Source organism: Orbicella franksi, chromosome 10 (assembly GCF_964199315.1).
Source record: "Orbicella franksi chromosome 10, jaOrbFran1.1, whole genome shotgun sequence".
NCBI classification, from domain to species: Eukaryota; Metazoa; Cnidaria; class Anthozoa; order Scleractinia; family Merulinidae; genus Orbicella; species Orbicella franksi.
In genome coordinates, this window is record NC_138154.1 from 22,510,369 (window position 1) to 22,538,330 (window position 27,962).

The 27,962-nt window shown below is 38.7% G+C and overlaps 1 protein-coding gene across 1 annotated transcript; it reads right to left on the bottom strand.

Annotated features, from left to right (window-relative positions):
- On the bottom strand, window positions 1-27,929 carry LOC145499964 (uncharacterized). The gene is made up of 27 exons (XM_081479481.1): window positions 27,868-27,929; window positions 23,708-23,793; window positions 20,692-20,768; window positions 19,863-20,213; window positions 19,374-19,607; window positions 19,131-19,257; window positions 18,850-18,921; window positions 18,032-18,103; window positions 17,219-17,290; window positions 16,860-16,931; window positions 16,364-16,435; window positions 15,999-16,070; window positions 15,634-15,705; window positions 15,166-15,237; window positions 14,271-14,342; window positions 13,589-13,660; window positions 13,180-13,251; window positions 12,372-12,443; window positions 8,564-8,635; window positions 8,118-8,189; window positions 7,598-7,672; window positions 6,882-6,956; window positions 5,955-6,032; window positions 5,633-5,853; window positions 4,764-4,889; window positions 2,951-4,552; window positions 1-2,007 (listed from the first exon to the last, which is right to left on the bottom strand). Exons 3-27 carry the CDS (start codon window positions 20,747-20,749, stop codon window positions 1,745-1,747), a joined length of 4,218 nt encoding a protein of 1,405 aa, XP_081335607.1. The 5' UTR covers window positions 20,750-20,768; window positions 23,708-23,793; window positions 27,868-27,929; the 3' UTR covers window positions 1-1,744.
- Between the last annotated feature and the right edge of the window lie 33 nt (window positions 27,930-27,962).

Here is a 27,962-nt window from a genome sequence, read left to right on the forward strand (position 1 = left end):
TCGTTTGAAAACTCTATTCTTTTTTTCTATCGAAGAAATAAAACTAATGAAAGCGTAGACATGCCGCAAACTTTCAATTCAGCGAAGTCAAACTTGAAGGAGCTTGCAAATTTCTCCGAGTGTTACTAACCTCATTCAACAGTATATTGTTTTAGTCAGGTGAAATCGCCATCCTACTTTCCGAGTCCGAGTCTACGTTCATTCTCGTACCCAGAACCTCTGTTTCTGTTGGTCACGTAACGACTTTTTAAAACGAGTAGCACTGGGGACGAGAATAGTCTACGTTCTGATTGGTTTCCAGGTGGCGGGGGCATGCGCAGACAATTTTTCCGAGACCAGCGTAACGTTATTTTTAACCCTGTCGTTGAACCACGACGAAGTCTACCCTTCCGTACAAACTCTCGCACAACTATCAGGTATGAATGCCCCCAAAGATATTCATGCGCATTGCGGACCTATCTTTCATGCTTCAGTGACGATACCTTAACGAGAAGCTTGTGTTTATCGCGGCGCTATCAACAATTACTCGGAATAATTGTTATTTGCTCCAAATAATTCAGTTATTTGGGAATGAAGTTTTGTTCTATTCGGTTACAAACTTGGAAGGAAGGAAAAACCGAGGTAATAATGTAGTCAAAGATTGACTTTAAACACAGATTTGATCTTTATTTACGCAGAAATCCCAAAGATGTTCTGTTTTTAATCTTACATCATGTTATGTACTTTTTCAAGATTATGATATTATAAACCAAGCAGTATTTCACAAGATCCACTATGTTAAGCAATTGGCTCAAAAATTCTCGTTCCGCTTAGTCATGCAATCAGAATTACAACCAAAACCAATCATGACTTGCTTTGACACGTTGTCCCACCCTTGCCCATGTTTGGAGTATTGACTGGTTCACTAGTTGTTTGCGTCCTTTGATGTGATTGGCCAAAGTGATTACTGGGGTTTTGATTTTGCGACGCTCAATTGAAAACCTCTTTAATCCAAAACCAAGCAAATGCAACAACTTCCGACACTCAAAAGAAAACTGCTCTATTAGTATCTAATTGGTTGCAGGAAAGGAAAAAACCGCTTAAACTATGGAAACCTCTTTACAAATAATAACAAAATGGTGGTAAATAAAATCTGCATTGTGCAAAGTTTATGCAAATGATCAAACGAGGATCAGAAATATTGAAAACGGGGTTATACATCCAGCTACATTGGTAGGTATTGCAACAATATTCTATAAATTGTATATAATTCATTATTACAAATATCATTAAGCAAATGCAATTACTTCCGACACTCAAAAGAAAACTGCTCTATTAGTATCTAATTGGTTGCAGGAAAGGCAAAAACCGCTTAAACTATGGAAACCTCTCTACAAATGATAACAAAATTGTGGCAAATAAAATCTGCATTGTGCAAATTTTATGCAAATGATCAAACAAGGATCAGAAATATTGAAAACGGGATTATACATTCAACTACATTGGTAGGTATTGCAATAATATTCTATAAATTATGATTAACCATTTTAAATATCAATACTCGATGATAGACTACCTCATTTTGTATTACAAGAATACAACTATGTCGCTTCATCTACGATCAAAACGTAATCTGACTTTAGTTCATGAGTTCTTCCTGTTTCGTACAGTTAAAGGCAAATGCAGTCTAGCCTGTATTTCTCGGCTTCTCATCCTGGCCCATCCTCGCTGAGATTATCAGCCGTTTTATCAGGCTCCCCTGCTTTTACATTAGGTTAGTTTCTTCTTCTTCAGTGGGATCGTAGAGGTCCAGTCCGCTGTCGTTTGAACTGCTGCTGTGCAGGGACGACAGAATATCTGCAGATAACAGCGGTTGCGTCATGATGTCCCCCCCGCTGCTGCTATGCGTTTCGCCCTTCAATTCATGAAGAGGCAGGACAATGGAAAGAAAACAAGCAAAAGACCATTCTGTATATTCACGGGCGAACCATTCTTGTATGTTTTGATAAACGCAATCCAAGTAATGAGCTGCGACAAAATGAAAAAGAAAAGATAAGTTCCTTGCTAAAACGCCACAATCATTTACTGTGTTCTAATAGATAAAGGCTGAAGCAATCTTTTGGTAGGATCTCAGGTGGGAGTGGTGCTTAATAACGCAAATCAACCCCTACTATGGAGGTGTGCTAAGGATTATATCATTCGGTAAGTTGGCATAGCTGTTACCTGTGCCAATGCAGAAGCTCCCCCATCCCCCTCCCCCCTTTAAAGAAAAAGAAAACGAAAGCGGTTATTTCACTCCAACTAAAATGTGAAAAACGTCTATGGGGTTGTTTAAACTATTGTTTATTATTCAGGCCGATGGGCGGGGGGGGGAGGGGGGAGGGGGGAGGATAGGGCATTTCACTATCATTGCTCAAATATTCTTGAAGTTTCGAAGGGTGGATGCGGAATTCGTCCCCGCACCCCTCTTCCATCGGTCAGAGAAGTTCAAAAAAAAAAAAAAAAGCCCTGAATAGCGAGAAAGAGGATTACAGGAAAGGCAATGCTATTTCCTTTTGGTTACCCCAAACAATATTTTAAATTATTAGCACTGTAGAAGGAGCTCACTTGAATTCTACTACAGCAGCTTTGTTTTCAGATATGTGTCACTTACGTCAACAGAAATCTGGCTTTTTTGCAGTCTTGTTCAGTCAAGACCATCTTTTTCGCTTCTCTAGCATGATTTGAGTAAGATTGATCAGTTTCCAGCTGCACCTTTTGACCGCGACAGAGGATGTAGTTGCTTCCAAATTCGAAGCTAATTCCATGGTTTTCTTTTGTTGACTTTTGACAATTTAGCAATTAATGTTAGAGGTGATAATTTGGTGTTAAATGTTAGAGGTTGTTTCTCGGGTTAACTCGTGGGCAGGCTGACAAACTAATTCTAAATAAATACGTCGTACTTCTAGATAAAACATGAATCAATAATTACCCATGATGTAGCCGACCACTGAGGCATTAACTATAAACATAGTTAGCTGGTACCAGATGCTGTCCATGTATGCGTAAAGGGAGGCTGGTGCTTTCTCTTCTGGAATTTTACTGATGGTTCCAATGCCCAAATTTGTGAATGTGACACTCAGAGAAAGCGTCATCAAAGTGTACTCAAATTGATTCTTCATAGGCCTGTAGGTGGCGAAAGCCGTGCCATAAAGAGCTGAGACGACAGCAGCTAATCCAACATAGACCCTTCTGTATCCACCCACAAGGATCGTACCAAATGTCAGAACAAACTTGCGACAAATTTCAAAGAATTCCCAGTACCATGAAGGGGAATTATAGTTTTCAACGAGGAATCGTAACCCTGTGATGATTTCTGTTCCTTGATCTTGTGGCTTCAAAGCTTCTTTTTCGTCTGAGATAGCATTTCTGTTAAGGAATTTCCGGTTTCTCCAAACAACGATAAGTGATGCAATGGGGAGAAAGACGATGTAAGGTATAGCGCAGTATGCAACGATGACCAAATTGTAGTACTCTTGACCTTCGCACTTTATGGTGTAGTCTGCTTTAAGATAAATGGAACATGTCGTCTCATTTTTGTCGAGGCAAACTCTGCGACAAGTAGATGGGAGCACTCTGGCTGTCATTGAGCACGTACTTAGGTAAGTCACGTAGAGGAAGAAAAACAAGTTTCCGTAAATCAGCGCTTTGGTTCGGGACGCTTTTTTCTCTTTCTGTTCTTTGCTCAAAGTGCTTAGCAGTAGACATAACTTGCTAAGTACATAAACAAGGGCAGACAGTAAGATGGCAGCAGCATTCAATGCGAGTATGGCAAACAGGCTTCCAAAAGCATCCATTTTATAATTTGGCATGAGACAGGAAATTGGTGCTATCTGGAAAAACCTCAGCTGCAAAAACTCGGAGTATTCTGCAATAAGCTCAACATAGTCTGGCCACGTAACGTACGAAAACGATTCCATAACTCCATATGTGACTTGGTAGCAGCCAATAGCAATTTTCAGCGTGCCGAAAATCATATCCGCTGAAGAACGTTCGTCTCTTTTCTTGCTTTTCTTCGTGCGTATCCAAACCAAAGCTGCGGTGATTATTGCAACTACTGCCGCCAGGATTGACAGCTGGACGATAATCGATGTTTTGGTTGGGCACCGCATGCATCGTTTCAGTTTTTTATAGTAACCATCGATGCAGATCTCGCACATTGGACCTTGGTAGCCTGGTTCACACGAGGAATGTATACCTCCAGTGCACGACTTTTCCCTTTCGCACTTGTGTATCTTGGGCAAGGTGTAGGGGAACGCATTTTCGGTACTATAAGTTATAGCAGACTTGATGCTTTTACCAGGTCTGTAAATGACGTTAAGGAGGTTTGTCGCAAATTTTTCGTAAACTAGTTCGTTTGTTTTGTTTACCCAATTCCACCAATAACCAGACTCGAGAGAGCCAAGGTCATTTTCACATTTCAATCCCTTTGGCAATTCACGACAAGAGTGGCAATTGGAAAACCGATCCATACGGAAGAAATTTTTCATACAGGTACAACCCTTATACCCAGCGAATGCGGCGGTATTTGATCCTGTCAAAAAAAAAAAAGAGAAAACACCTTGGCACACATGCTAGCTGGTTATAGTTTAGTGTTGAATTTTATAAATGCTGATAGCCTTTAATTAGTTAACGGATTAATTTTGAGGTTGTGTTTAAAAGCATAGTCACGATCTCACAACTTCTGAATACTAGACTGTAGAAGTGGTGCGTTTGCAGCTATCAGTTCTCTTGTCATTTATTACCTATCGGACAAGCACGGCAGTCTCGTCGATCTGTTCCAGGTGCTTTATGAAAGGGGACATAGGTGCCAGTGGGACACTCCGGGCAACTGTCCCCGACAAGAGCTTCAGTGTTAGAGAAATAGCCACCTATTAGAACAAAAAAAGAAAAGATAGGAATAGTAAGGTCCCACATGAAATGACATTACCCTGGTTTGTAATTAGACGGCGCCCTTTGCCGCATCCTCGCCTCAATAGTCCAGTTTTGAGTTGTACAAGACGTGAATGAAAACAATAAAGGCCCACCTGTACCTAACTCTAAGTCTCACTTTCAAGCGAATTATATGCAAATAACAGTGAAAACACGAACTAATCCGTAACTCTGTTCAGGGTTTTACATTGCATGTTACGTGTCAGCACTTTCTAGCAGGCATTTGTGAATATTTGACTTCAGATTTTTCTGAAAATAGGAAAGAACTAGACCAAAAAATTTGCAACACTACGTCTTAACCATAGAAGTTATCCCACTTTTTACAATTTCCACGGGATTTGCAGAACACAACTTCCGGAAACCACACACAAAGGCTCAATGTAAATCATAACTCCAACTCAGGGCTATGTCTACAGCTGCTTAATTCTCGAGATTTCTGGTCAATTTCTAGAAGTGGTCTTGGTTCAGTGGTGGATCTCTTGATTGCAATTGTAGCATTATTGCACTATTGTATTGCATTGCATTGTTGATGTCATAGTTTAAATCGTCCCCGAGGGACCCTCAATCGAGAAAAAGAACAAACAAAAACAACAACAAAATAAGAAGTTAAAAAATGCAATAAAATGCCTGTACAACTGGTATTTGATTAAGAAGCGCTGATGAATTGTTAAAATATCACTACCTGTATGACATTTCTCGCACTCAAGTTCAGTATTGTCGTCGTAGGATGAATTAAGAAACCATCCCCTGGGGCATGGATACATCTGGTATGCATGTTTGCCTTTTTTGGCAAATCCAGCTTGAACAAAAGTCCTCAATACGATGTTCCGCAGCCGTCCGGTGTCATTGTAGATTTCGATGTAGTCGTTATCCTCCGTGTCGTTATACTTTAGCTCTCTAAATCTGAAGAAAAAAAGCACATAGATATAATGTACGCGAGATCTCTTAACAGCACAACTCAATGGACGCAAATCTCGGCAAAGTTTAAACGAAACATTACATACATGTGAACCCTGCACCGCATAGCACCATCAACTACATCTGTAAATCTTGCTACGCAGGGTTTCGCTTCGTCCACGCTTCTGCGAAATACAAAGACATCATTATTCAGGGCGATTTCCACTACAATACTGATTCGCAATGCTTTGGTCTTGCAGTTTAGTGATTGATTTGAAAATTTTCCACCACTTTCTCAACTAGCAATTAGAAATTCAACCAAAAGCAATCGTGACTAAATCACAGACATTTTCCCGCTCTTCGCGCCGGCTCAACGCATTTTCTTCGAGTTTTGATTGGCTCACTGGGTTGTCTCCTTAACAAATCGAATGAATCGAATGTAGTTTAGCGTGGTATGTTCTCTTATCGACAACGATACGCGTCATCACAGTGGTCAAAATGTTGTGGACTCAAGAGGCGTGGCCGAGAGAGTCCACAACAAATTTCGATTTGTTTTTTACCACAATATCAACGTCAAAGAAAATTTTTTTTTCAGAGCGCGAGCTACAAAAGGTATTGCGTGACACATTGTCGCGAGCAGCGTTGTCTGGACTCTTATCGACAACGGCAAATCAGCCAATCAGATTGTGAGATTAGTAGCAATTGTGGTAAAAATCTTTCTTGAAGGGACAAAGTGATTTTCGACACTCAACTGAAAACCCCTCTAACACGAAAGGTACACTGTGAAAAAATAAAACATTGACCAAGCATTGCTACCAGAAATACAACGTCTTACAACATTTAACCATAAATTTTTAACAATCTGTTTGCGCTTACGACTGTGTTATGAGTTGTTGTGGTTATTTCGAAGTTAAAGGTGCCGTGCATTACTCCGCAAAATTTATAACTTTTCAAAAATTGAGCACTCGATCCATGCAAGCAAAATGCTATTTCAATATCAACAGTAGGCATGAAAACCCTTGTTCAATACTTACACTTCCGATTTTGTGTGTTCAATGTTGTTAAACTTTTCGGCGGAAAATTCTGTAAGCTTTGCCCGTAATATATATCTAAAAGGAAAACAAGTAAAACAATAAATATGCAGAGGTCCTAAACAAATATAATGAAATACAAAAAGTTAAGAAATGTTTCACGTAGCTCAGAAATAAGTTAGAGCTATGGGTCTGAACTATTTCTTTATAGCAGTTCACTTTCCTGTTCGGATCTAAAAATTGGAGTACTTAACAATTGTGTGTGATTTTGCATTTGCCACTTGCACGTAGTTATTTGCATATTGCGTTTACTGAGATTTCCTCCGTTTGTTTCTTCGATTCATTTGGTTTAGCGAAATGCTTACTGCTGAATTTCTTTAAGCAGTTATTTTTTTCCAGTAACTGATTAGGAGCTTTGCTTTTACGCTTGGCTAAATCTACAGTGCTTGGAACTTTCTTATGTTCCATTAATAAGGTCGTTCAGGCCCGCAAAAACGTACAAAGCAAGCGTGATATCTTTCTGCGCCGTTTTCCGTGTCTTCGTTTACTGCAGTTTTCATCCTAGAATCCTCTTTCACCCATCGTAATTCTAACTTCAATTTATGAGCTGCGATAAAATGCCCGCGAGGGACCGTACCACGTGATCAGTTTTGGCCAATGAAGAGAACGAAACAAATTAGTGTTGAGCTATAATAGTAAACTAAGTAGCCTTTTCTTACACTAGCAGCAATCTTCCATTTGGAACGGTGAAAGCCCTGTCTCCAATAGTCGTGATATTGTTATCAGAAAGCAGTCTGCAGATTACATAACAAGACGCATTACTATTGGAATCATGAAATTATTAACATATTCAGCAGCTTTGCTTTGAAGCGAACTTACAGACAGGTCCAAGTTATACACAGTCTACATTAATAAAATATCGACGAGCGACGCAAAAGACGCATCTGGGACAAATTGAAAAAAATATTGCACGGCCTAACCATAAAAAAAAAAGAAAAAAAATTGCGCAAAAAATATTACGCATCCTCTCCCCCTCAAAGTACAGTGGTTCATCCCCTACGTCAGTTATTTGAGCTGAAATGGCTTTTATTCATGGGGAGATTTGAGAAGATGACCCCATAGCTGTTCTTGCTCTTTTCATTCGAGACTGGATTGAAAATCAAGCGGTTACCTAAAGTCACTGCAAATTATGATTTATAGCTTGCTTATTTAATTGAACACGATAAGAATTTTACTTACATTATCCTCAGACTTGTCAAGTTTATGAATCCCTCTTTAGGGATGCTGAGGAGTTTATTCTGATTGAGCAATCTAACAATGTTAAATACCAGATATCTCATTGTAAGGTTCAAATCACCGATTCTGCAGCTCTATTGCAGCATGTAGGATTTACAAGTATCTGGGATACAGAGGGGAAGTTATGATATCGGCTTTTATGGTAGAACAATTAGCTCTTGAAGGAGCATTAAGGTCGAGTGAAATTAAAGGGGTGGTGGCCGCACAGAACAAACTTGAAAGTTATTCAGAAGGCCAAGCCGTGAATGTTAGTTGAACCTACAGAATGGTGCATTGTTAATTTTGACGCAGTGTGTATCTAATGGGCAACTGCAGGGTCATGGGCTCCTGACAACTGACACCTCTAGCAGCAGTGCCAGTGTCTGGATGTTTTGACCTTGCATACTTACAAATGTTGGAGGTTTGCAAGGTTGGCAAACATCTCTTTTGTAATGTTACCTATGAGGTTTTTCTGCAGAAATCTGAGAAAAGATAAGAGAAAAGTATGTTAGTGAGTTTAATCTAGCTTCGGACTTACAAGCAAACTCATCCCTCATGGCCCTAGACGGTGAACCCACCCTTGGGTTGTGCCTTTTTGTTAGATATCACGTCATATAACGTAACAAGGCGCGTTGTAATCCTCCAGCTTGACTCTGCCATCTTGGATACGCTATCGTTGATTTCACTATTTTCGCAAAATGAAGCAAATCGATAGAAATTTAACCCAGTGATAATGGAACGCGAAAAGATGCTAATTCGGCAGTGCAGCTCAAGATACTGGAAAAAGGTCAAAAGAGACCAAACTTGGTTTAACCTGATCGTGAAAATGCGGTTGCTATGCGCAATGCCTAATGATGTAGAAAAGGCTGAGGCTACTGAAAGCTTCAGAATCACAGAGTTCATCTTCTGATCCTTCTTTGTATGCCCAAGGATTTCATCGAGGAGTAAATCAACTGATCCCCCTACGCCCTCTTCAGGGACCCTTTTCATAGTACCCCATGTAGGGGCGGATCCAGGACTTTTAAAGGGAGGGGGTTGGGGTGGCTAGTACTTTGGGATTGCAGAATCAATGGATATGCCTCCAAAATATTGCAATTTGAGACTTAAAACCTAAGACAGCAGAAAAACTAACAATGCCACAAACTAGAAATTACAATTAGTTACTTGCCCAGAGATTTTGCCTTTTTTCTACCAAATTATTTACAATCTTTTTCATTTTTGTCATGTTTGGCTTCACCAAGGGGGGATGGACACCCAATCCATCCCCCCTAAATCCGCCCCTGCTATATTTACTCTCGAAGACTTCTCCTCCAAATACAGACGTATAAATGGGTACCTAAATGATAGCACATCTGAGAAAATCATGCAAGCAATTTGCAAAAAACAAGGCAACTTTTAATACCTAACTCCTAGTTGCTTCAAGAACCGGTCAGCAAACCCCAGCAGTTGAGAGGGATGCTAGGCCCTCTCATTGCCCTCAAAGAGCTCTTTACGGTTATCACAGATTTTTGTTCATTATTGATTCCTCCTGGCGGACAATGCAAGAACTAACGAGTTGTATCAGTTGAAAGCCAACAGCACTGAAGGAGAATCAAAGGCTCCTTCGAGCTACCTCATGGTATGTGGTAATTGTTCTATGAAGCGCTGTCCTTTGCCTCTTTTGGAACTAAGAAGTGTTGCATTTGTAAGGTGTTAAGTTGAAAATTGCATCATGTTAATAAGCAGCCATTAGTTGAGAATGTTTATAGAAATAAGGTCTTCATCTAATATATATAACATTTTGACAGGAAACACTGGTAATCCTTTCGGTGTCTTTTTCTCTGTCTGGATTATGAACATCAGCAATGCAAATATTGTTTTGACAATTTGTGAAGATTTCATTAGTTTACACATCAGCACTGGATGTGTTAGGGTTTTGAACAAACTCACCCCACTCTTCATGGGTTGCAAAGTTATACCATCTACCCATGCATTTTGCACTTTTATGCCTTCAGTTTTAAATTATTCACTAGTGTCTACAAGATATTTGGCTGCATCTAATACTTTCTTAGGTCTGACAATCTGAAACTGATAGTGATGCTTGTAACCAAGTCGCCTTTTAAGTTTTATTGGATCGGTCTGTGATTTGCTTCTTGGCCTTGGGAGACAATGAACAGTCGAATTTACATCACTCGGCACATTGACAATGTTTCCATGAATAGACAATTGATCACCCCTATAAAGTTCACGGATTTGCATAAAAGGTATAAGAGGTGATATTAGTCGCTCTTCTAGTGATGCGAAATTCAATACATTAGGCTTTTAAGGAAAACCCATCTCATTGGCTTTAGAACAGATGGGTAACCTGCCTTGTTTTAGACCTTTTTTATTGCGAGTTAGACAATTGCTTTTTCAGACTTTTTTTAGACTCTTTTTTAATTGCAAGTCATGCAGATCCATTCAGTGTCATTGACACTTTTAAAACCAGTAAGACAGGACTCAACAATGTCTAGTGAACATGCCCTATATTTGTTTGGATCACATTTCACTATAGAGCACTTAAACCACAATTGGTCACAAGTGCATACATATTCTGGGCCACATGCAATGTTTTTGTAAAACAAATTTATCATAGAAATTGCATTGTACTTGTTTTCTTGTGGCTGCAACTCATGACTGCTACATGTTAGTAGTGATACACTTGCCAGAACCTCAGTGTTTTGTCTTTTTCTTACCGACTGTTCGGTTATTTGCCTTATGTGCTGCGGGTTGTCTGATTTTTGTTTTCTGAAGGAGCACTGCTCTATCTCTCTGACATGTTCTGGGTTCAATTTTGTTCTTTTAGCAGCCTGGTGTTTCTTGTTCCTAGATGTTTTGCTATTAATGTTGCAGTCTCGTACTCATTTTTGATCCTCATTTATTCTAAAGTTATCATCTGCTCTTCTGTCTTTCATGTATTCTGTCATGTATTTTCTCCTGCAAGCTTTACGTTTTTCACTGTTATCAACGGGTTTGTTTTCATTTGCATTTTTTGTTTGTTTGCTGTTGTCTCTTATCTCCATTGTTCTGTTTTCTACTATGGAAACATAATGAAATTCATCTAGGCGTCCAATGTAAATGTTTAGGGCATTTGTAACATTCACTGGTTCAACAACAGTAACTGTAGAAAAAGTTGGATGAAGTGGTATTCAGCAGGTAAGAGATCATCTGTTTGGCATTTGTTTGTTGTTTGATATTTTGTATTTGTTATGGTATTTGTTATTTGGCGTATATTGTATTTAGCATTTGTTTGGCAGTTGTTTTCAATCTCTAGAGCTTGTCACAGTTGTGGCATTTAAGTCCCAGCGAGAGGGGAACTTGACCAAAGCTTCATCGATCTCCTTTGTCATGTGACGTTTTCCGAACAGCTTCCTAGCGAATTGCGAAATATTAAAAGCGCATTTAATTTTAAATCGTACGTCCTGCGAGTATGTTTAGAAAATTCAAAATGCAATACAGTAGAAGAAAGGCAGCTTACCTTTTTCCCCAGATCATAAAGCATTCATTCCGAATAGTTCGTTTTCTGCATTCTATTGATATTCCTCGTCGTCCAAATGTATCTTAGAGACATTAAGACTTTAAAACCCATTTCTTTCCACTCGAGCTTTCTTGAGCACATTTCCTGTTCGTTTGTGAGGTCTTGAAAAATTTACTTTGATCAAAGATGGAGCGAAAGGAAAGAAAACTCGCCTTAACAATTCTTGCGTCGGACTCGACGTAACAGACGCCATTTTGTAAACATGTACTGCCACCTTTGTCCCACCCCCTCCCCCCACATATATGACCAGTGTGTAGTATGGGGGACAGGGGGAAATGTCTTTAATAAATGTTTAACGCGGATTTAATGCATGCATTAATTGTTTAACGGGAATGGAGTGACCAATCCAACCATCACTATACCTCATGGTATGAAGTACAAATCATGAGGTAAAAAGTGATAGTAGCAAAAAAGGAGATGGGTTAAGGTGGAGATTTCACATGACCGATTACAGGTCTTGACTTAGGTTCGTGGCGTACTATCAATGCAATTTTTTGCTCCCACCCGAAAAACAAAAGTGAGCTAATATTGGGACTAGTGACGAAATATAGGTCCTACTTAAAAAAAATAAATAAATAAATAAAAAAAAAAAAACAGGTCTTGCTATGCAGGATACAATAGAAGTTTTAATGAAAGAGATTTTGAACTGTTGTAAAACCTACAGGTGCTTCAGTGCCCGCAAGTTGGAGAATATTCTTGTTGGTAGAGACGGAATCTTATTTGACTCCAAATCCCTGCAAAACACACGTCAGAATCACATTTTTATGCATATATTTAAACAGATAGTTAAGCACGGACACTGGCTTTTGCATTTGAAACTTGACAATGACAGCATCTTTTTTTCGCTTATTTCATTTTGAAGTACTCTTCACAAGTTTTGCTTATCCGATTACTTTTTAAAACGAGAAAATCTTTTTATCCTTTATGCATTTGAGCGTTTGCAAGGGTCGTCGTGTTAGGACTGGACTAAGGAAATTTACCAAAACAAAATTTCGAATTTATTTGTCAAATTCGAAGAAACTCAAAGAAAAATAATATATATTGACTTATAGTTTGACGATGACGATTGACTTAATTAGACCAAGGTTCAATCGCGCTCATGATTATTATGTATCTTTAAGTCCTGCTCGTACTTTCAGACGGCAAACATGTAAGTCATTTTTTTTGTAACATAATTGATGTTTCTACCGTTTTCAAATAAAGTGTAGTGTGTATGTATGTCTGTATTATATACGATTAGATAGCAACATCATTTTTGCCTGATGCATTTGAAGTTACGTAACTATGAAATCACTTTCGCTGATCAAAATGCGGTGAATTGATTTTTCTTTTTTTTCGGTAACGTCAAAAGGCCTGAAATTGTTTCGTCTACCTTAATAACGTGAAATTTTGGACAGACAACCATGAAAGCCAACCTCCCCACCCACCCATCCCCTCCCCTTCCATTAGCACCCTCCTAAACAGACTTACAAGAAAGTCAAATTTCGTAGGTTGGAAAATGTTCCTGCAGTTAGATTGTAAAGTTTATTCCTGCCGAGAGACCTGCAATAAAATGAAGCATATTGCATATAATTATAAGGAACGGGCAAAAGGCCATTCAATTCCTTTCTTTTATTGATAAATATTGGTCTTTCCCTCTTATACCACTCTTAACTGTGGCTTTCAGCCTTAAGTCTTGGTCTATAAGCAATGTAACAAGCAAACTAAAATACTTTACGATATGTCTTTGAAATAATTTCGGCATCTTCTTCTTAAACGTAATGGGTGTCCAGTGCAACAGCTAGCGAGTACGAGTGGACTGGGTCAGAGTCATCTTTCGGACCGAGACGTCTGTAGTAACTGCTCTTTAAATTTAAATAAAAGACGCCAATAAACTTACAATTCCTCCAACTTTACCAAATGGGAAAATAACCCCGTGGGTAGCTCTTCAATGCTATTCCATTTCAGGCTCCTAAAATTAGGCATAATGTTGTTTATTAATTGTAAATACTTGTGTTCATATTTGTGTCCCATTGCACCAATCGATCTTTATCCAAGTCCTAGGCCCTTAAGCTCAGATCGAGTAACAAAAATATTAGCCTGCGTATAGTTTCCCAGGGAGCACGGGAAAAAATTCGGCGGGCACAGCGAACGGACGAGCGCGAAACTGAAGAATTCGGAGAGTGACGGGGGAGGGCTCCCTCGCTTCGTTCGGACTCGCCGGCAACAAAAATATCAATTTTGGACATTGAAAGATCATGACAGGCAGGATTAATGTTTGAAGTCAATGTGTAGCTAGCATGATTCCTTCTTTACTTAAAGGTGTATACTAGCAAGGCAAAATGTCAACAGTGATGTCAGCAAAGATTTTTCAATTTTTTTCCACAAGGTGTCAATCTGCTAACTCTATATTCTCTATCAAGTGAACATCAAGGTACTTACATGTACCTTGATGTCAGTTCTCGTGCCTTTATCCATAACAGTCTCGTGGTTCCTCACTATTATTTCAACACCACCAAAGGAATAGCTACTTTTTATCAAACAATGTATTTTGTTAAGAGAAAAAATGAAGAGAAACGTACAAGAAACGTAATTGAGATAGTCCGTCGAATATCCCCCGATGGAGATGGTGAATGACATTGGAGGACAAATCTCTGCAAGCCAAGAAGGAAAATAAACATATTTTGAATATAAATTTCTCAGAAATACAGTGAAAACTTATTCTATCTAAAAACGAATTAATAAAACTGCTGTAGTAATAAAAATACCCTCACACAACGCTGCGACTATTTACGTGTAACCACTGGGTACCTTGCAACTTCTCTTTTATACTCCTCTCCTCCCAATGCCAACCCTACCCGCGTATTTTTTAAAAAATGTTTTTATCGGTGATAGTGTAATGTATTATTTTTGTCTCAAACGTAAATTTGTGCACATACAAGTGCTGCAAGTTCACCAAATTCGAGAAAATATTTTCTTTTGAAACTTGTATATTATTTCCGGATAAGAATCTGCAGATTTTTAATTACTGTATGTTTAAGAGGGTCACAAGTTTATCAGTTGTGTAACTATTAGGTGGTTACTCTCTATAAATAAAGTTTGATTGATTGATTGATAAATTGATTGATTGATTGATTGATTGATTGATTGATTGATTGAAAACAAAAAGGAAGAAATATAAGGAACTGCGAACAAATGGCAATTTTCTTTTATGGATAAGTGTTGGTCTTTCCCACTTACACCATTGTTTACTGTGGCTTTCAGTCCAAGTCTTGGCCTTTAAGCATTCCTTTTCAAGATGTCTTCGAAATCAACCGGGCATCTTTTTTTTCAAACATGATAGGTTTGCATGTCTTCCAGTATAACAACTTGCGGGTAAAAGTTGACATGTTAACGTCATACATGTATTTCGGGCAGAGACTTCTACTGCAGTAACCGTGTTCGTTTAATTTGAAGGAAAAACGCAAACAAACTTACAATTCCTCCAACTTTGACAGATTAGAGAACAATCTACTCGGTAGCTCTTTAATGCGATTCCATTTCAGATTCCTGAGATTAGACATAATGTTATTCATTAACTGTGAATTTTAGTCTTTATATTTGTGTTCCATTGCACTAATCTTAAACCCTACCCTAGGACCTTAAGTTCAGATCGAGTATTGAAAGGGCATGACAGGATTAAAAGTCAGAAGAAAGTTCACCCAGTAACTTTTTATGAGCCTATTCATATCATTAAGATTGTTAAGTTTCACAAACTCTGTAAATATTTGAATTCCATGTGTCTCTAACACGATTCCTTCATTAACAAGGCAAAATATAAACAGTAATGACAACAATGATTTTTCTATTTTTTTCTCCACAAGATACAATCTGCTAATGTTGTATTCTTTATCAAAAGACCATCAAGGTACTTCTCTTATCTTATTCCGGAGAGGAGAAACGTACAAGGAAAGTAATTGAGATGGTCCTGCGAATATCCTTGGATGGAGACAGTGAATGATATTGTTGGACAAATCTCTGCAAGCCAAGAAGGAAAACAGTTAACATATTTTGAATAGGTATTTCTCAGAAATGCAGTAAAACATATGCTATATAAAAACGAATTGATAAAACTGCCGCAGTGATAAAAAAAAAACCCCTCCCGTAACGCTGCGCGTGTGACATTCAAACACCGGGTACCTTGCGATTCCTTGTTTATAATCCTCTCTTCCCAATCCCAACCCCCTACCCGCGTATTTTTTTTAAATGTTTTTTTCGGTAATAGTGCAATGTGTTATTGTTATGTCAACAAAGGAAATTGATATACTTACAAATGCTGCAAGTTCACCAAATGCAAGAACACATTTTCTGTTAAATCTTCTATATTATTTCCGGATAAGAATCTGCAAAACAAAAAGGTACAAATTTAAGGGCAGTGAAACAAAAGACCATGCAATTCCTTTCTTTTATGAATAAATTTTGGTCATTCCCTCTTATACCCCTGTTACCTGTGGCCTCTAAGCATATCTTTTTCGATATGTCTTTGAAATCAATTGGGCATCTTTTTTTTCAAACATGATAGTTTTCTGGATCTTTCAGTGCTACAACTTGCCGGTAAGACTCGACAGGACGGATTGAGACTTCTGAATAGTGACTGTGTTCGTTTAATTTAATGAAAAAACGCAAACAAACTTACAATTCCTCCAACTTTAACTGGTTGAAAAATAATTCCGTGGGTAGCTTTTTAATGCGATTCCATTTCAGGTTCCTAAAATTAGACATAATGTTGTTTATTAATTGTGAATACTTGTGTTTATATTTGTGTTCCATTGCATCAATCTTTATCCAAACCCTAGCTCCTTTAGTTCAGATCAAGCATTGAAAGGGCATGACAGGATTAAAAGTGAGAAGAAATTTGAACTTGAAGATTTAAAAACCGAAACTTTGTATGAGCCCATTTATATTATAAAGTTTACTAAGTTTCACAAGCTCTGTAAATATTTGAACAGCCATGTCGGCAAAGATTTTTCTATGTTTTCTCCACGAGATACCATCTGCTAATGCTGTATTCTGTATCAAAAGAACATCAAGGTACTTCTCTTGTCATTTTCCATAACAACCTACACCAGAAAATGGCTACTTTTGCTCATAAACGATGTATTTTGTCAAGAGAAAAGTGAGGAGAAACGTACAATGAAAGTAATTGGGATGGTCCAGCGAATATCCTTCGAGGGAGATGGCGAATGGCATTATGAGACAAATCTCTGCAAGCCAAGAAGGAACATAAATTCATTTTGAATATACATTTCTTAGAAATACAGTAAAAAAGTAATCATCATGAAAACTAATTGATAAAACTGTCGCAGTTATGAAACATTCTCTTACATAACGCTGCAGCTATTTACAGGTGAACACTGGTGCTTTGCAATTCCTCGTTCATACATGTACTCCTCTCTTCCCACTACCTAACCCCCGCGGGGTATTTTTCAGAAACTTTTTTACCGGTGTTATGTGTTATTGTTATGTCCAAAAGGTAAATGGATATACTTACAAGTGTTGCAAGTTCACCAGTTTGAAGAAAACATTTTCTGTTAATTTATGTATCTTATTTCTGGATAAGAATCTGCAAAACAACAAGAAAGAAAACAACAACAACAACAACAACAACAACAACAGCAAAAACAACCACAATGAAAGTTGAGTTTACTATGACGGGGCTTGTATTATCTGGGAATTGGCCACCAACGGGACGACTCAATGAAGGTTACCAACTTTGTAACTACAGGACACATATACATGTATCTAGTAATTATGTTCGTCTATCGACGCCGATGATGATCATGGCTTCACTTCGTTGAATGTTTGCGAAGGTGCTGATTGATCCGATCTGGGGGCGGAAATGTCTGTGACAGATTGTGCTCTAGTACCGTTCACAAATACAACTCTCCTGAGAAACAGACGCTTCGTGCAAAAAGAAGCGGCGACGTTAGTAACGTTCATAAAAAAAAAAAAAAAAATGAACTTTCAAAAAATTCATAGTCTCGCGATTATGGTCCAGCTTATGCAATACGCCACCAAATGCACAGAATCGAATGTCTGCGGCATAGAGGTGGTAAAGGTTATTTTACCTCTGGTTCTCTTCCATACACAATATGCTTGGTCCCTTTTGGTTATGTATAGGCGAGTTTAAAGTTTTTGTTGAGTTGAGCATGTAAATTCATAGGTCAATCAGGGCAAATAATACACCTAGGCAAGTAAGAAGGTCTGCGTTTGTTTTGTGAAGTCTGTAATGCATAACAATTTTCATTTCATTTTTAAATGCCTTTTAAAATCGTAATCATATTTCATGGAGGTGCAAACTTACAATTCTTGCAGGCTGAATAAATCTGCAAACACATCTTCTTGTAGCTTTTTTATTTTGTTATTCCTGATATCACTAGAGAAAGAAGAGAAAATAGTTTATAGTAAAGTAATGTAGTGCGGCTTGTGTTTTTAACCATCAGACCCTTCACTTGGGTATGGCAGCTGTTGAAAAACTTATTCGATTGGAGGCGGGGTTCGGGAGGGGGGGAACAAATCTGATTGCGCAAAAATACAGTAAGAATTTCTTTTAATTTGCACAAAGGTCGTTTTTCAACATAAAATGTCACGTAATCCTCACACATAATATGACTGGACGGGCTATAAAATTTATCTCGTTTTGGAAAGGAAACGTTGATGGAATCGCTCTTAACTTATTTAAACCCTCTTTCAGGTATTAACGAGGTAAAAAAGAAAAGGAAAGTTAAGAAAATCAAAGTAAACTCTAAGAGGGTAGGAAAGTGGAGAAAAAGCAACTTTCGCGTTTTTATACTCGCTTTTGTTCGTCCAAGACCATCAACAGATTGAAACGTTTCTTTTATCACAAACCAAGAGCAATGATCTTGATTTTGTTGAATAATTTTTCACTAAACTTCAGGAAGAGGAATCACGTTTTGCGGGTCCCTGACAATAGATAAAAGTTAAATCTTTAAAAATCAAAATGTCGCGTGATGATCAAAGTCGCGTGTGAAAAGGTTCCTTAAAAATTTCTGTTATTTGGGCTCAACTCCCTCTGTTCTCCGATTTTCTCTTCGCCCAGGACCCCTAGGGCGGAGCCTGTTCTCAGACTATGACAAAAACAGGTTTTTGTTGGGTACGTACAGCATTTTAAGCGCATCCATGTGACGGAATGCTTCTTTGGGTAAGTATGTTATGTCGGTCCTTGTTATATTGCTAATTCAGTGAGCAAAAAGACAATATTTAGCAGTGATCATGAAACTTGTTGGCCTAACATAGACAATCTCTGTTTATCGTCTTAGTGAGAAATCTATGACTTCCATTCTTCCTCAAAATGTTGAAAGGAAATTTCAACAAAAATAAGCTAAATAGGTCGTAAAACGTTCGATGTACAGTACGAAAATCCAATAAAAGAGTTTACTCACAGGATTGTAGCCGTCGTGGGAAGGCACTTGAAGATGTCAACTGATGAACTTGACGCATTGCACCAAACTTTATTTTCAACTTGGCCGTTCGTTACGTTACCATGGTTAAAACACAGATTTCTGCAATCTGCTTGTAAATGAAGGAATATATCACTCTTCTTTATTTTACAAAACCAAAGCATAATCATTACTTTCAAAACCCAGAGGATCTCTTTGCAGCTACTACATCAATATACATCTTACCTACAACAGTAACTGAGAACTCTCTCTTGTCAATACCGGCTTCATTCGTAGCCACACATGAGTAGTTTCCAGTTTCATTTAATCGAGTCATTACCAAGTCCTTCCCATTAGCCAAAAAGTTGGAGTTGTTAAAGATGGATATGTTGATTGGTGGGGATCCTTCGGCGGAACACCAAACAAAGTGATCTGGTGCGGTCCGTACATCTTGGTCTGGGATCGAGATTTTCGGTTTATCTACACATGCAAGGTAATGGATGAATCAATATACCAAACAAAATTTTATTGGCCAAAATGGTAACAAGACTATGCAAGACATTTGTGATGTAAAAACACCCGCTTAAACTCATTAATAATTTACCAATGGAAATCATAACCATGAAGATGTTTGGATATCTGAATTCGATTATCAAAGATTTTAAAGATTTATTTCTCCGTTTTCTCTGCTCACTAGAATTCCTACGAAAAAAAGCCAAATTGGTAAAAACTTACCTTTAGTTGAGTGAAGTGAGCAAACACCCGTAAAGTTGCAAAGGGAAGTCAAATGCAGTCCCTTTATTAGTTTCACCAACATAAATTGGCCACTTGACTGTACCATGAAAGGTCGCCTTGCTCCGGTAAAAACCCCCAGCGAGGCATTATTTGTCCTGCGACCATCATAGATTTTAATCCAATTATGTCCGTATTTTTGTGAATCGGATAACTGAAAGGTCTCAAATTTTATTCCGATGGTGCGGTTCAGTGGTGCACTGATGACCCAGGTGGAAGTATTCGAAGATTCGGATTCGGACGTGTTGAACTGAGCACAACTTAAGTTAAAGTTACATGTTGTAGAAAACACATCTACAAAGGAAGATGTCTCGATATTAGATAATTGTGAAAATAAATGCAATTTAAATCACTGTATTTTACTTTTAAAATGGAAAATTGTGGAACGAGTCGAAAGCAACTGTTTCTTAATTTCTTGAGTGTCATTTTAGCCGGAGGAAGGGTACGCAGAAGAGTTAAATTTAAAACAGATAATTTATGTCGATTTAGATTAATTTAATTGTTCTATATCTTTCAATTCTGTGAGTCACCAATGGCTTTCTGGAAAAGGAAATGAAAAAATAATTTGGTTAACATTAGCCCTGTATCAGTACTTCCCTGTGTGCGTATTTGTTTAAAACATGTTTATCACTGCATTTCAATTAAAAATTAAAGGATAATTTGAAATGATGTCCGCACTCCTCGTCTTTAGCTTTGTGTTTATCTAGTTATAACTGCACATTTGGTCTTCAACGACACTTTTGAGTGTACGTGCTATCTACAAAAGGCTTACCTTTATTCCAAACGGATATTGCAATTAACACTGCTGCTGTATAAGACCAGCTATGCATCTTGAACTCAGTGGAACAACTGCAATCATAAACACCAACATGCACCTTGAGAATAGGTAAGAATTACTGAATACTAACTTATAATTGGTAATCAAGTTTGGCGTCTAATGGGGAAAGAAATGATGAAAATGTCATTGGCTTTTACTCCAAAAAATGAAATGGGACGTCCCTTGAGCATAATCTGACATTCATGGTTGACACGTGACAATCAGTAAGTAAACAAGGGGCTCTTGCCTGTCCAATCCCTCGTCCAAGTCTTGCAGGTGGGCAACAGGTCAAGTAGAGGATTGCTAGACAGGGTGAAGTATGGTAGACGATCTGTTCCTTCGGGCTGCCACGGTAGCCATGTAAGCCTGTCTAGAACCTTGAAAAACGCGTGGCTAACGGTGAAGATAGATTGGCTAGTCACCCGTTTAGTGGATGAAGCTGATTAGAAAAACCTTTCAAGGAAGCCTCGAAACTCAACAAGCTGAGGGATGAGGAGGTGTCTCACCAACGTCTATGACGCAATGTGGCAAAACCCGGAAGGAAGCTTACTCGTCTATCCCTTTCTCACGCTCAAGGAAAACACCATGTTCGGAACGTGGAATGTTAGGACAGTGTATGAAACCGAAAAGACTGCGCAGATTGCGATGGGAATGAGAGCAGATAGATTGGCACTCCTACGTCTATGCGAGACAAGATAGATTCAAGCTGGAAGAGTGGGGCTAGTTAGTGGGGAGACGATGTTATTTACTCAGGCCACGCAGAGGAGAATACCCAACACACAAAGGGTGGAGCTTTCATGTTCTCAAAGGAAGTAACCAAGTCCTTGATAGAATGGGAGCCTGTTTCTTCCAGTGCGGAAGGTCACTGTAATCCAGTGTCACGCACCAACAAATTATGCCCTGGGAGACATAAGAATTGTCCAATGAAAGGAAGGAAGGCCACCTAATCAAGCTGCCAAAGAAAGGAGACCTACAAGAGTGCAAAAACTGGCGCGGAATTATGTCGTTGTCATCAGCTGGAAAGATACAGGGTAATATTGGAACGGATGAAGAACGGGCTAGACAAAAGACTTTGAGATAAACAGCGCCGATTAAGCGCCCCCCATCTTCTCCTAAATTTGAAATAAGCGCCCCGGGCGCTAATTCGAGGATTTACGGTAAGGAGTGAAACAGAAAAGTCAGCTGAGAAGGGAAGAACAAGAGAACTGTACCAAGCAGCCAGGAAAATCACGAACAAGGAGCACGGCAAGTCGCTGCAGTCAAGAACAAGAACGGTGGGCTAATAAAAGACAAGAATACTCGACTTGAGAGATGGCTCAACACTTTGACGAGGTACATTTACTAGGCATGGAGGCTGCGACGAAAACAACTGAAGACCTTTCAGTGGAGACAGACTAAATTAGCGAGATTGACACAGCCGAGAAAAAAGAAGCAGAGGTGAGGTAAGCGCTCTTGAAGACAAGAGAGGACAAAAGGGTCTGACGATAACAGATAGTGAGTGAAGCAGAAAAGTCAGTTTAGAAGGGAAGAAAAAGAGAAGTGTACACCAAGCAGCCAGTAAAATAAAAAAAACAAAGCGCGTCGGGAAGTTGCAGTAGTCAAGAAAAGGAATGGTTTGATAGTAAATGACAAGGATGTTTGACTTGAAAGATGACTTAACACTCTTAAGAGGTACAATTATTTAGGCAGGGAGGCTCCGACAAAACCAACTGGAGAGCACGATGAAATTAGCGAGATGGACACGACCGAAATAAGAGAAGACAAAGAGCGGAAAAGCACTAGCTGTGAAAGACAGGCAGCGAAGAACTGACAAGATCGTTTAACAGGATATGGCATGAGGTGAAGGTATCTGACAAATGGATGAAAGGCCTGATAGTTAAGCTACCTGAAAAAGGAGATCTGAACGGGTTTAAAAACTGACGTGGTGTGACACTGTGGCCTGAAGATTGCAAAGAAACGGCGAGAGTCGTCATTCAGAGGATCCAGAACGGAGCAGACAATGCCTTAGAAAGAAACGAGCTGATTTTTGAAACAGCAAGAGCACAGTTGAGCAAATATGTATTGTCCTTAACATCGTAGAACGGATCAACGAGTGGTAAGCGACATTGTATACTCAAATTCGGCAAAGCGGAGAATCACGAATGCCTTTAGCATCACTGACAAACTAATAAGAATGATGAAGGTCAGGTACAAACAAGGTTGTGTCGTGTCCTTGCTCGTTGTGGAATGGGTGATGCTTAGGACGACAGATGGGCAGAGAAGCGACATCAGATGGAAACTTCACAACTTCTCTTAAAGACCTAGGTTTTGTAGACGACAAACCCCTTCTTCCATCAAAGTATGAGCACATACAGAACAGAATCGACCGACTGGTAGACAACGTAGGATGACAGCCATCGTGCTCAGAACTAAGTGCAGGAGAATGAATGCACGAAGGGAAGACAAAGTAAAGATTGGAAGTGAAGAAGTGCAAGATGTAGAAGAGTTTGTCTATCTAAGAGCGACTGTGAAAAAGGATGGTGGAGGCACTGAAGCCTCTAAGCAAGGCACGAGGAGTATTGGTCGGAACGTGAAAATCAGACTTTTCAGGACGCTATGGCGGGCAGTACTACTGTATGGATGCGAAACCTGGAATATAACAAGAACTGAAGAGAGGAGGCTCGATACACTTCAATTTACGCGCCTCAGAAAGATCCTACGTATATGATGGCCACAACGCGTTAGGAAGGAGACAGTATCTGAGATATCGTATCACCAAAACGTCTAAATACAATTCGCGGCGAATAAAGAAGTTCAACTTTCTGTGGCATTATATTGTTTTAACTGACTGTGAGTTTTTTTACACGAGCAATTTTCATAGAATTGAATATAGAAACCTAGTAAGCCTCAGTCGCGAAATAATGTTCAAAAGCGTGAGATCTACAGTAGACATGATTAGAAAAAATGTTGACATAGACTTCACTGAACTCACCTTGACAGAAAGTTTTACATCCTGGTGGGTTGTCTCAGTTCGAAATGAAAACCAGTCAAACTTCGAAGAGAAATATAAATACCGGCCTAATGGAAAAAGAACAAATGTTGGTGTCAACTAGTTCAAAATTTCCTGTTTTTTGTCCTACACTTCCTTTCCTGTGCTGATGTCTAAAATTAAAAGTAGTTCTGGAATATCAAAGCCTTTAAATTTCACCTAAGTAGAAGTGCCAAAGATATGTCGAATTATGGTCCCGAGACCTGTAATTTCTACTGTTATTATGTGGTGGGTGTTTAAAGTTTAAAATTAAAATTTTAAGTGAAGACTAAACAAAACGACGAAAATGCCAAAGAGATTAACTAAAAAAACGTGAAGTCAATTAATCACTTTTCAAACATTCTCTGTTTACAGTATGGCGAATTCAAATATTTGAAAATCAATTTTATTTTCTTATGACAAAGAAGCCGGGCTTTATGGAGCGAACTCTACTTGAGATACGTAATGGCTTGATAGAATTTGTGCTATTTTCTCGTCGATGAATTCGTAAAACCTTTAGGGTGCAATAAAACAATCATCTTTTGATGTCGTTCCCGTCTAATTCGTGATTGCAGGCGTAAATTTTCTTTAGCTATGTTTCAGCGAAGTGTCCAATTTGAGATTAAGTGTCCGAAAATAGGAGTAGCAAATGGTCCTTCAAAAACTCTTGGTCTTGCAAAATTTTAGTCGAATTTCACGGGCCTCGCAGTCTCGTTTTTTTGGCGGTTCTGTGCGACTCGCTGTCTTGGGGTCTTGATTTTTCGCAAGACTAATGGTCTCGAAGCCCCAATTTGTTCGTTTATCTGTTTTTATAAATGACGTCTTCTCGTCTCTTGACATTGAATGTCAACGAAGTAACTAACAAATTTCCGAGAAAAAGTTAATCCTAAATTGTCCGAATTCCACAAAAACCTACAAAACCTACCTCAACGTCCGTTTTAGAAAAAACAGTTATTTTGCTCTAGGATGTCATAACGTGGTGTGTTATAATCAAATTTCCACTTCAGTCCAGCCATTTCGAAGAAGCTGGCTCAAAGACTGAACAAGCTCATTCTAGCTTTCAACTGTATCTGGGGCTCGAATTTTAAGAGTTTGAACGAAAAAGTCAAGTTATCTCGGACTCGCAGAGAAAAACGCTTGTATCGCCGTCTCACGAAGTCTCGCATCTACCATTTGCCACCCCTGAAATTTAAACAACCGAAATTGTTTCTCAAGTAATGCAGCATCAAAGGCGGAACATTACAGTTTTTCAACCGTAATTAATTAACTGCGAGCTAATTTCTCCCACAAACTGAAGACCACCCATTCTTCGTATTATTATTTTTTTGGTGAACCAAAATTTTAATTTTTAAGTCCTTTGAACTGCACCAGCTACCTTCATTTCCATAAATGAATGCATAACTTTGTTTTGTTAATTAACAACGGGAAAGTGACTCGTCAAGTTCCGTGTTCGGAAATCGCACTTTTAGAACATCATCGAAAAATTAATACTATTATTATGCTACGTCAAAAAAGACATGAGTCTGTGTACGAAAACCCTGCTACCTCGTAGAAGTTATTTTTGGACCCAAAAACCTGGACTTCCTTCTGCACTTCGCCTGGTTTTGAAGCGTTTATCAGACGTTGCATTTACATGTGTTGTGCATGAATTTTCATGCAATAAACATGAATAGGTGCATGGATATTTCTATGTACCTTCATGCACAACACATGTCAAAGTACATGGAAATTTCCCATGTACCTACACATTTTTATTGCATTAAGGTACATGGAAATTTCCATGTACTTTAGGGTAACACAGAAAATGTACATGGAAATTTCTACGAATCTTTTTCATTCTCAGGCAGCAATTTTAAAAATCTCTTTATTGCCAGTTATTTACCAGCCGGTCAAAACTATGGACGAAAAACACTTTAAGCCAGATCAGTTATTTCTTTAAGGCAAAATCAACGCCCAATTGTCAAATTCATTCCAGAAATTTTGCTTTAGAATATCTCATTTGTTTTTAGGATGTGTTTTTGTCGCATTTTTATCTCAAGCAGTTAAGGATATTGCAACTCTGCTGCGGTAAAATAGAACCTCAAATTGCACCTCTTGAAGACAGTAAACAATTTACCCATTCTTGCGGTAAGTTCCATACTACGTTTCAGAGTTCAAGTTACGCAGTCTCAAAATTAGAAACGAAACCTTCAAAACTCTTACAACGATGGAGTGATTCAAGGCTAAAGGAAATACGTTTTATACTTGGTTTCACAAGAGCATTTCCACCTAAACTCTGGGTCGGGATAAATTTTTCATGGGCAGCTGATGCATGTAGTAAATTATTTTGCAGACTTGGTGAACGCCAAGCAATTTCGAATAATTTGTGTCACGAACAGAAACACATTCTGTCCTTTCTGTAAATCGAACCATACAGCTGTAGCTGTTTGTTTTAAATATTCGCCAAATGTGAAGCATACATTTAATCTCAATAATACCCAACCCCATTAACTTCTCTCATTTTATCAATGTTAAAATATCAACACGAAATTTCGCTGGCGACTTATTTAAGAACCGTTCATTTATCTGACGCAGACTTTAGGTGTCTCTTATATACTGAATTTCAAGGTTACAGACCCCTCCCCCGACATTAGCAGGAAGTTTAACCCGAGGAATATTCAGGTAAACAACGAAGCGAACTGGAAATTACTTTTCACCCGACGACTTCTTTAGAGGAAAACATGTTTAGTATTTTTAAATTTTACAGGCCTTAATTCCGCGATAGTTTAAGCCCAAAGTTTCTGTTTCGTCATTGTTACTTTGGGGCATGCTTGGTGGGTAGGCATAAAACTTTGTCCTTTTTCGGCCGTAAAGGAAAATGTTGCAAAAGATCGCTTTTCAATATTTTAGGGCTCCAGGATAGAAGAATTTCAAAAGTAATGTCCATTTGAAACTTCAAAGTTTAGGTTTCTAATTATTTGAAACGCTTACAATACCAAACTTGGAGACATGTAGAAATCTCCGTGCCACTTTCACTAATTTGCTATTTTCAGTTGCTTCTCGTTGCTGAGCGGTTCATTTCTTATAACGTAGAGCCAAGCCAAAAATGTCCAGTCGGAAAACCCTAGTCGTAAAGTTTATCTACAAGTTCTTTTACCGATTCTCTCCAGGGAAAGGTAATCACAAAAGAATATGTAGTCTTTATTGTCATTTAGCATAGGCATAAACTGGAAAACTGGAATTGATCTGAGGACAAGGGAGACAACAGCGGCAAATCGATCCGGCTGGCCACAGTCCATTTCCGCCGGGACTGCCATGTTTGAAGTGGAGTGGAGGCGCAAAGCCGAAGAGAATCGTAAAGAGGAAAATCGCCGCCTTACAGCCCCTCGTCCACCGCCCACCTTCCCGTGCCCTGACTGCCCTCGCAAATTCTATGCAAAGTTGGCCTGCTAAGCCACCTCCAAGGCACAGAGGACACAGTGCTTTTAGCAGAAATTGATGCTCGGACACGAGCCAACGCCGACGATACAAAGGTTGAGCACGGTTTAAACTCAGTTCAAGTAAACTGCAATTTTTACGGCTTCAAACGGCTATATTAACGAAACATTAGATTCGATAGGCAAAATTCCTATTTTGCAACACCTGTTTCGCCATTTTGTAAAGAACTGCATAACATAGTTACCCTTACCAACACATAGCACGAGTGTTGCTGTGTTCTTGGATATCGTATAGTTTAGAGAGACGTAAACTCCAAGGCTTTTTTAAAAAGTAAATATAACTGTGCCCCAAAAGACAAGCGTTCCATAATTCAATAGTTTTAACCTGTGCCGCTATTAGCACAAAGGACTTGTTTTAGTTCACTCCTATATTGCTACTGTCTGTATAACAATGGAGTTTATCATTTCGTTAATTGAAATGAAACGTCGAAGTGAAATTAACTCAGAATTGACAGCTAAATTTTCTCTGAATTTTGATTGTTAACTGACTTTGAATTTAAATACGATGCTGTCAAACTGCAACCGTCCTAGCACTGGGAAAACATGAAGGTTTGACTACCGACAAAGCAGTCTTCTTCTTTAACAAGCGTATAAACCTACAACAGTAAAATGAATCAGTAAAGAAGTTTAGATAGTCAGGCTTCCTACCTTGTCAAAAGTAAACTTGGTTCCTGGAGAGTGGACTCAGTGGTAACGAAAAACAGACAAACTGCATAGATAAATGTCACGAATTAAATGAAAAT

What these genes read in the sequence shown, in the direction of transcription:
- LOC145499964 (XM_081479481.1), bottom strand. Translation starts at nt 20,749, where the DNA reads ATGCATAGCTGGTCTTATACAGCAGCAGTGTTAATTGCAATATCCGTT. An exon ending in ATGGATGCGCTTAAAATGCT is followed by an intron (nt 18,104 to 18,849) that starts GTACGTACCCAA and finishes TTCTTTCTCTAG; the next exon opens with TGATATCAGGAATAACAAAA. An exon ending in GTGCGAGAAATGTCATACAG is followed by an intron (nt 4,890 to 5,632) that starts GTAGTGATATTT and finishes TTGTTCTAATAG; the next exon opens with GTGGCTATTTCTCTAACACT.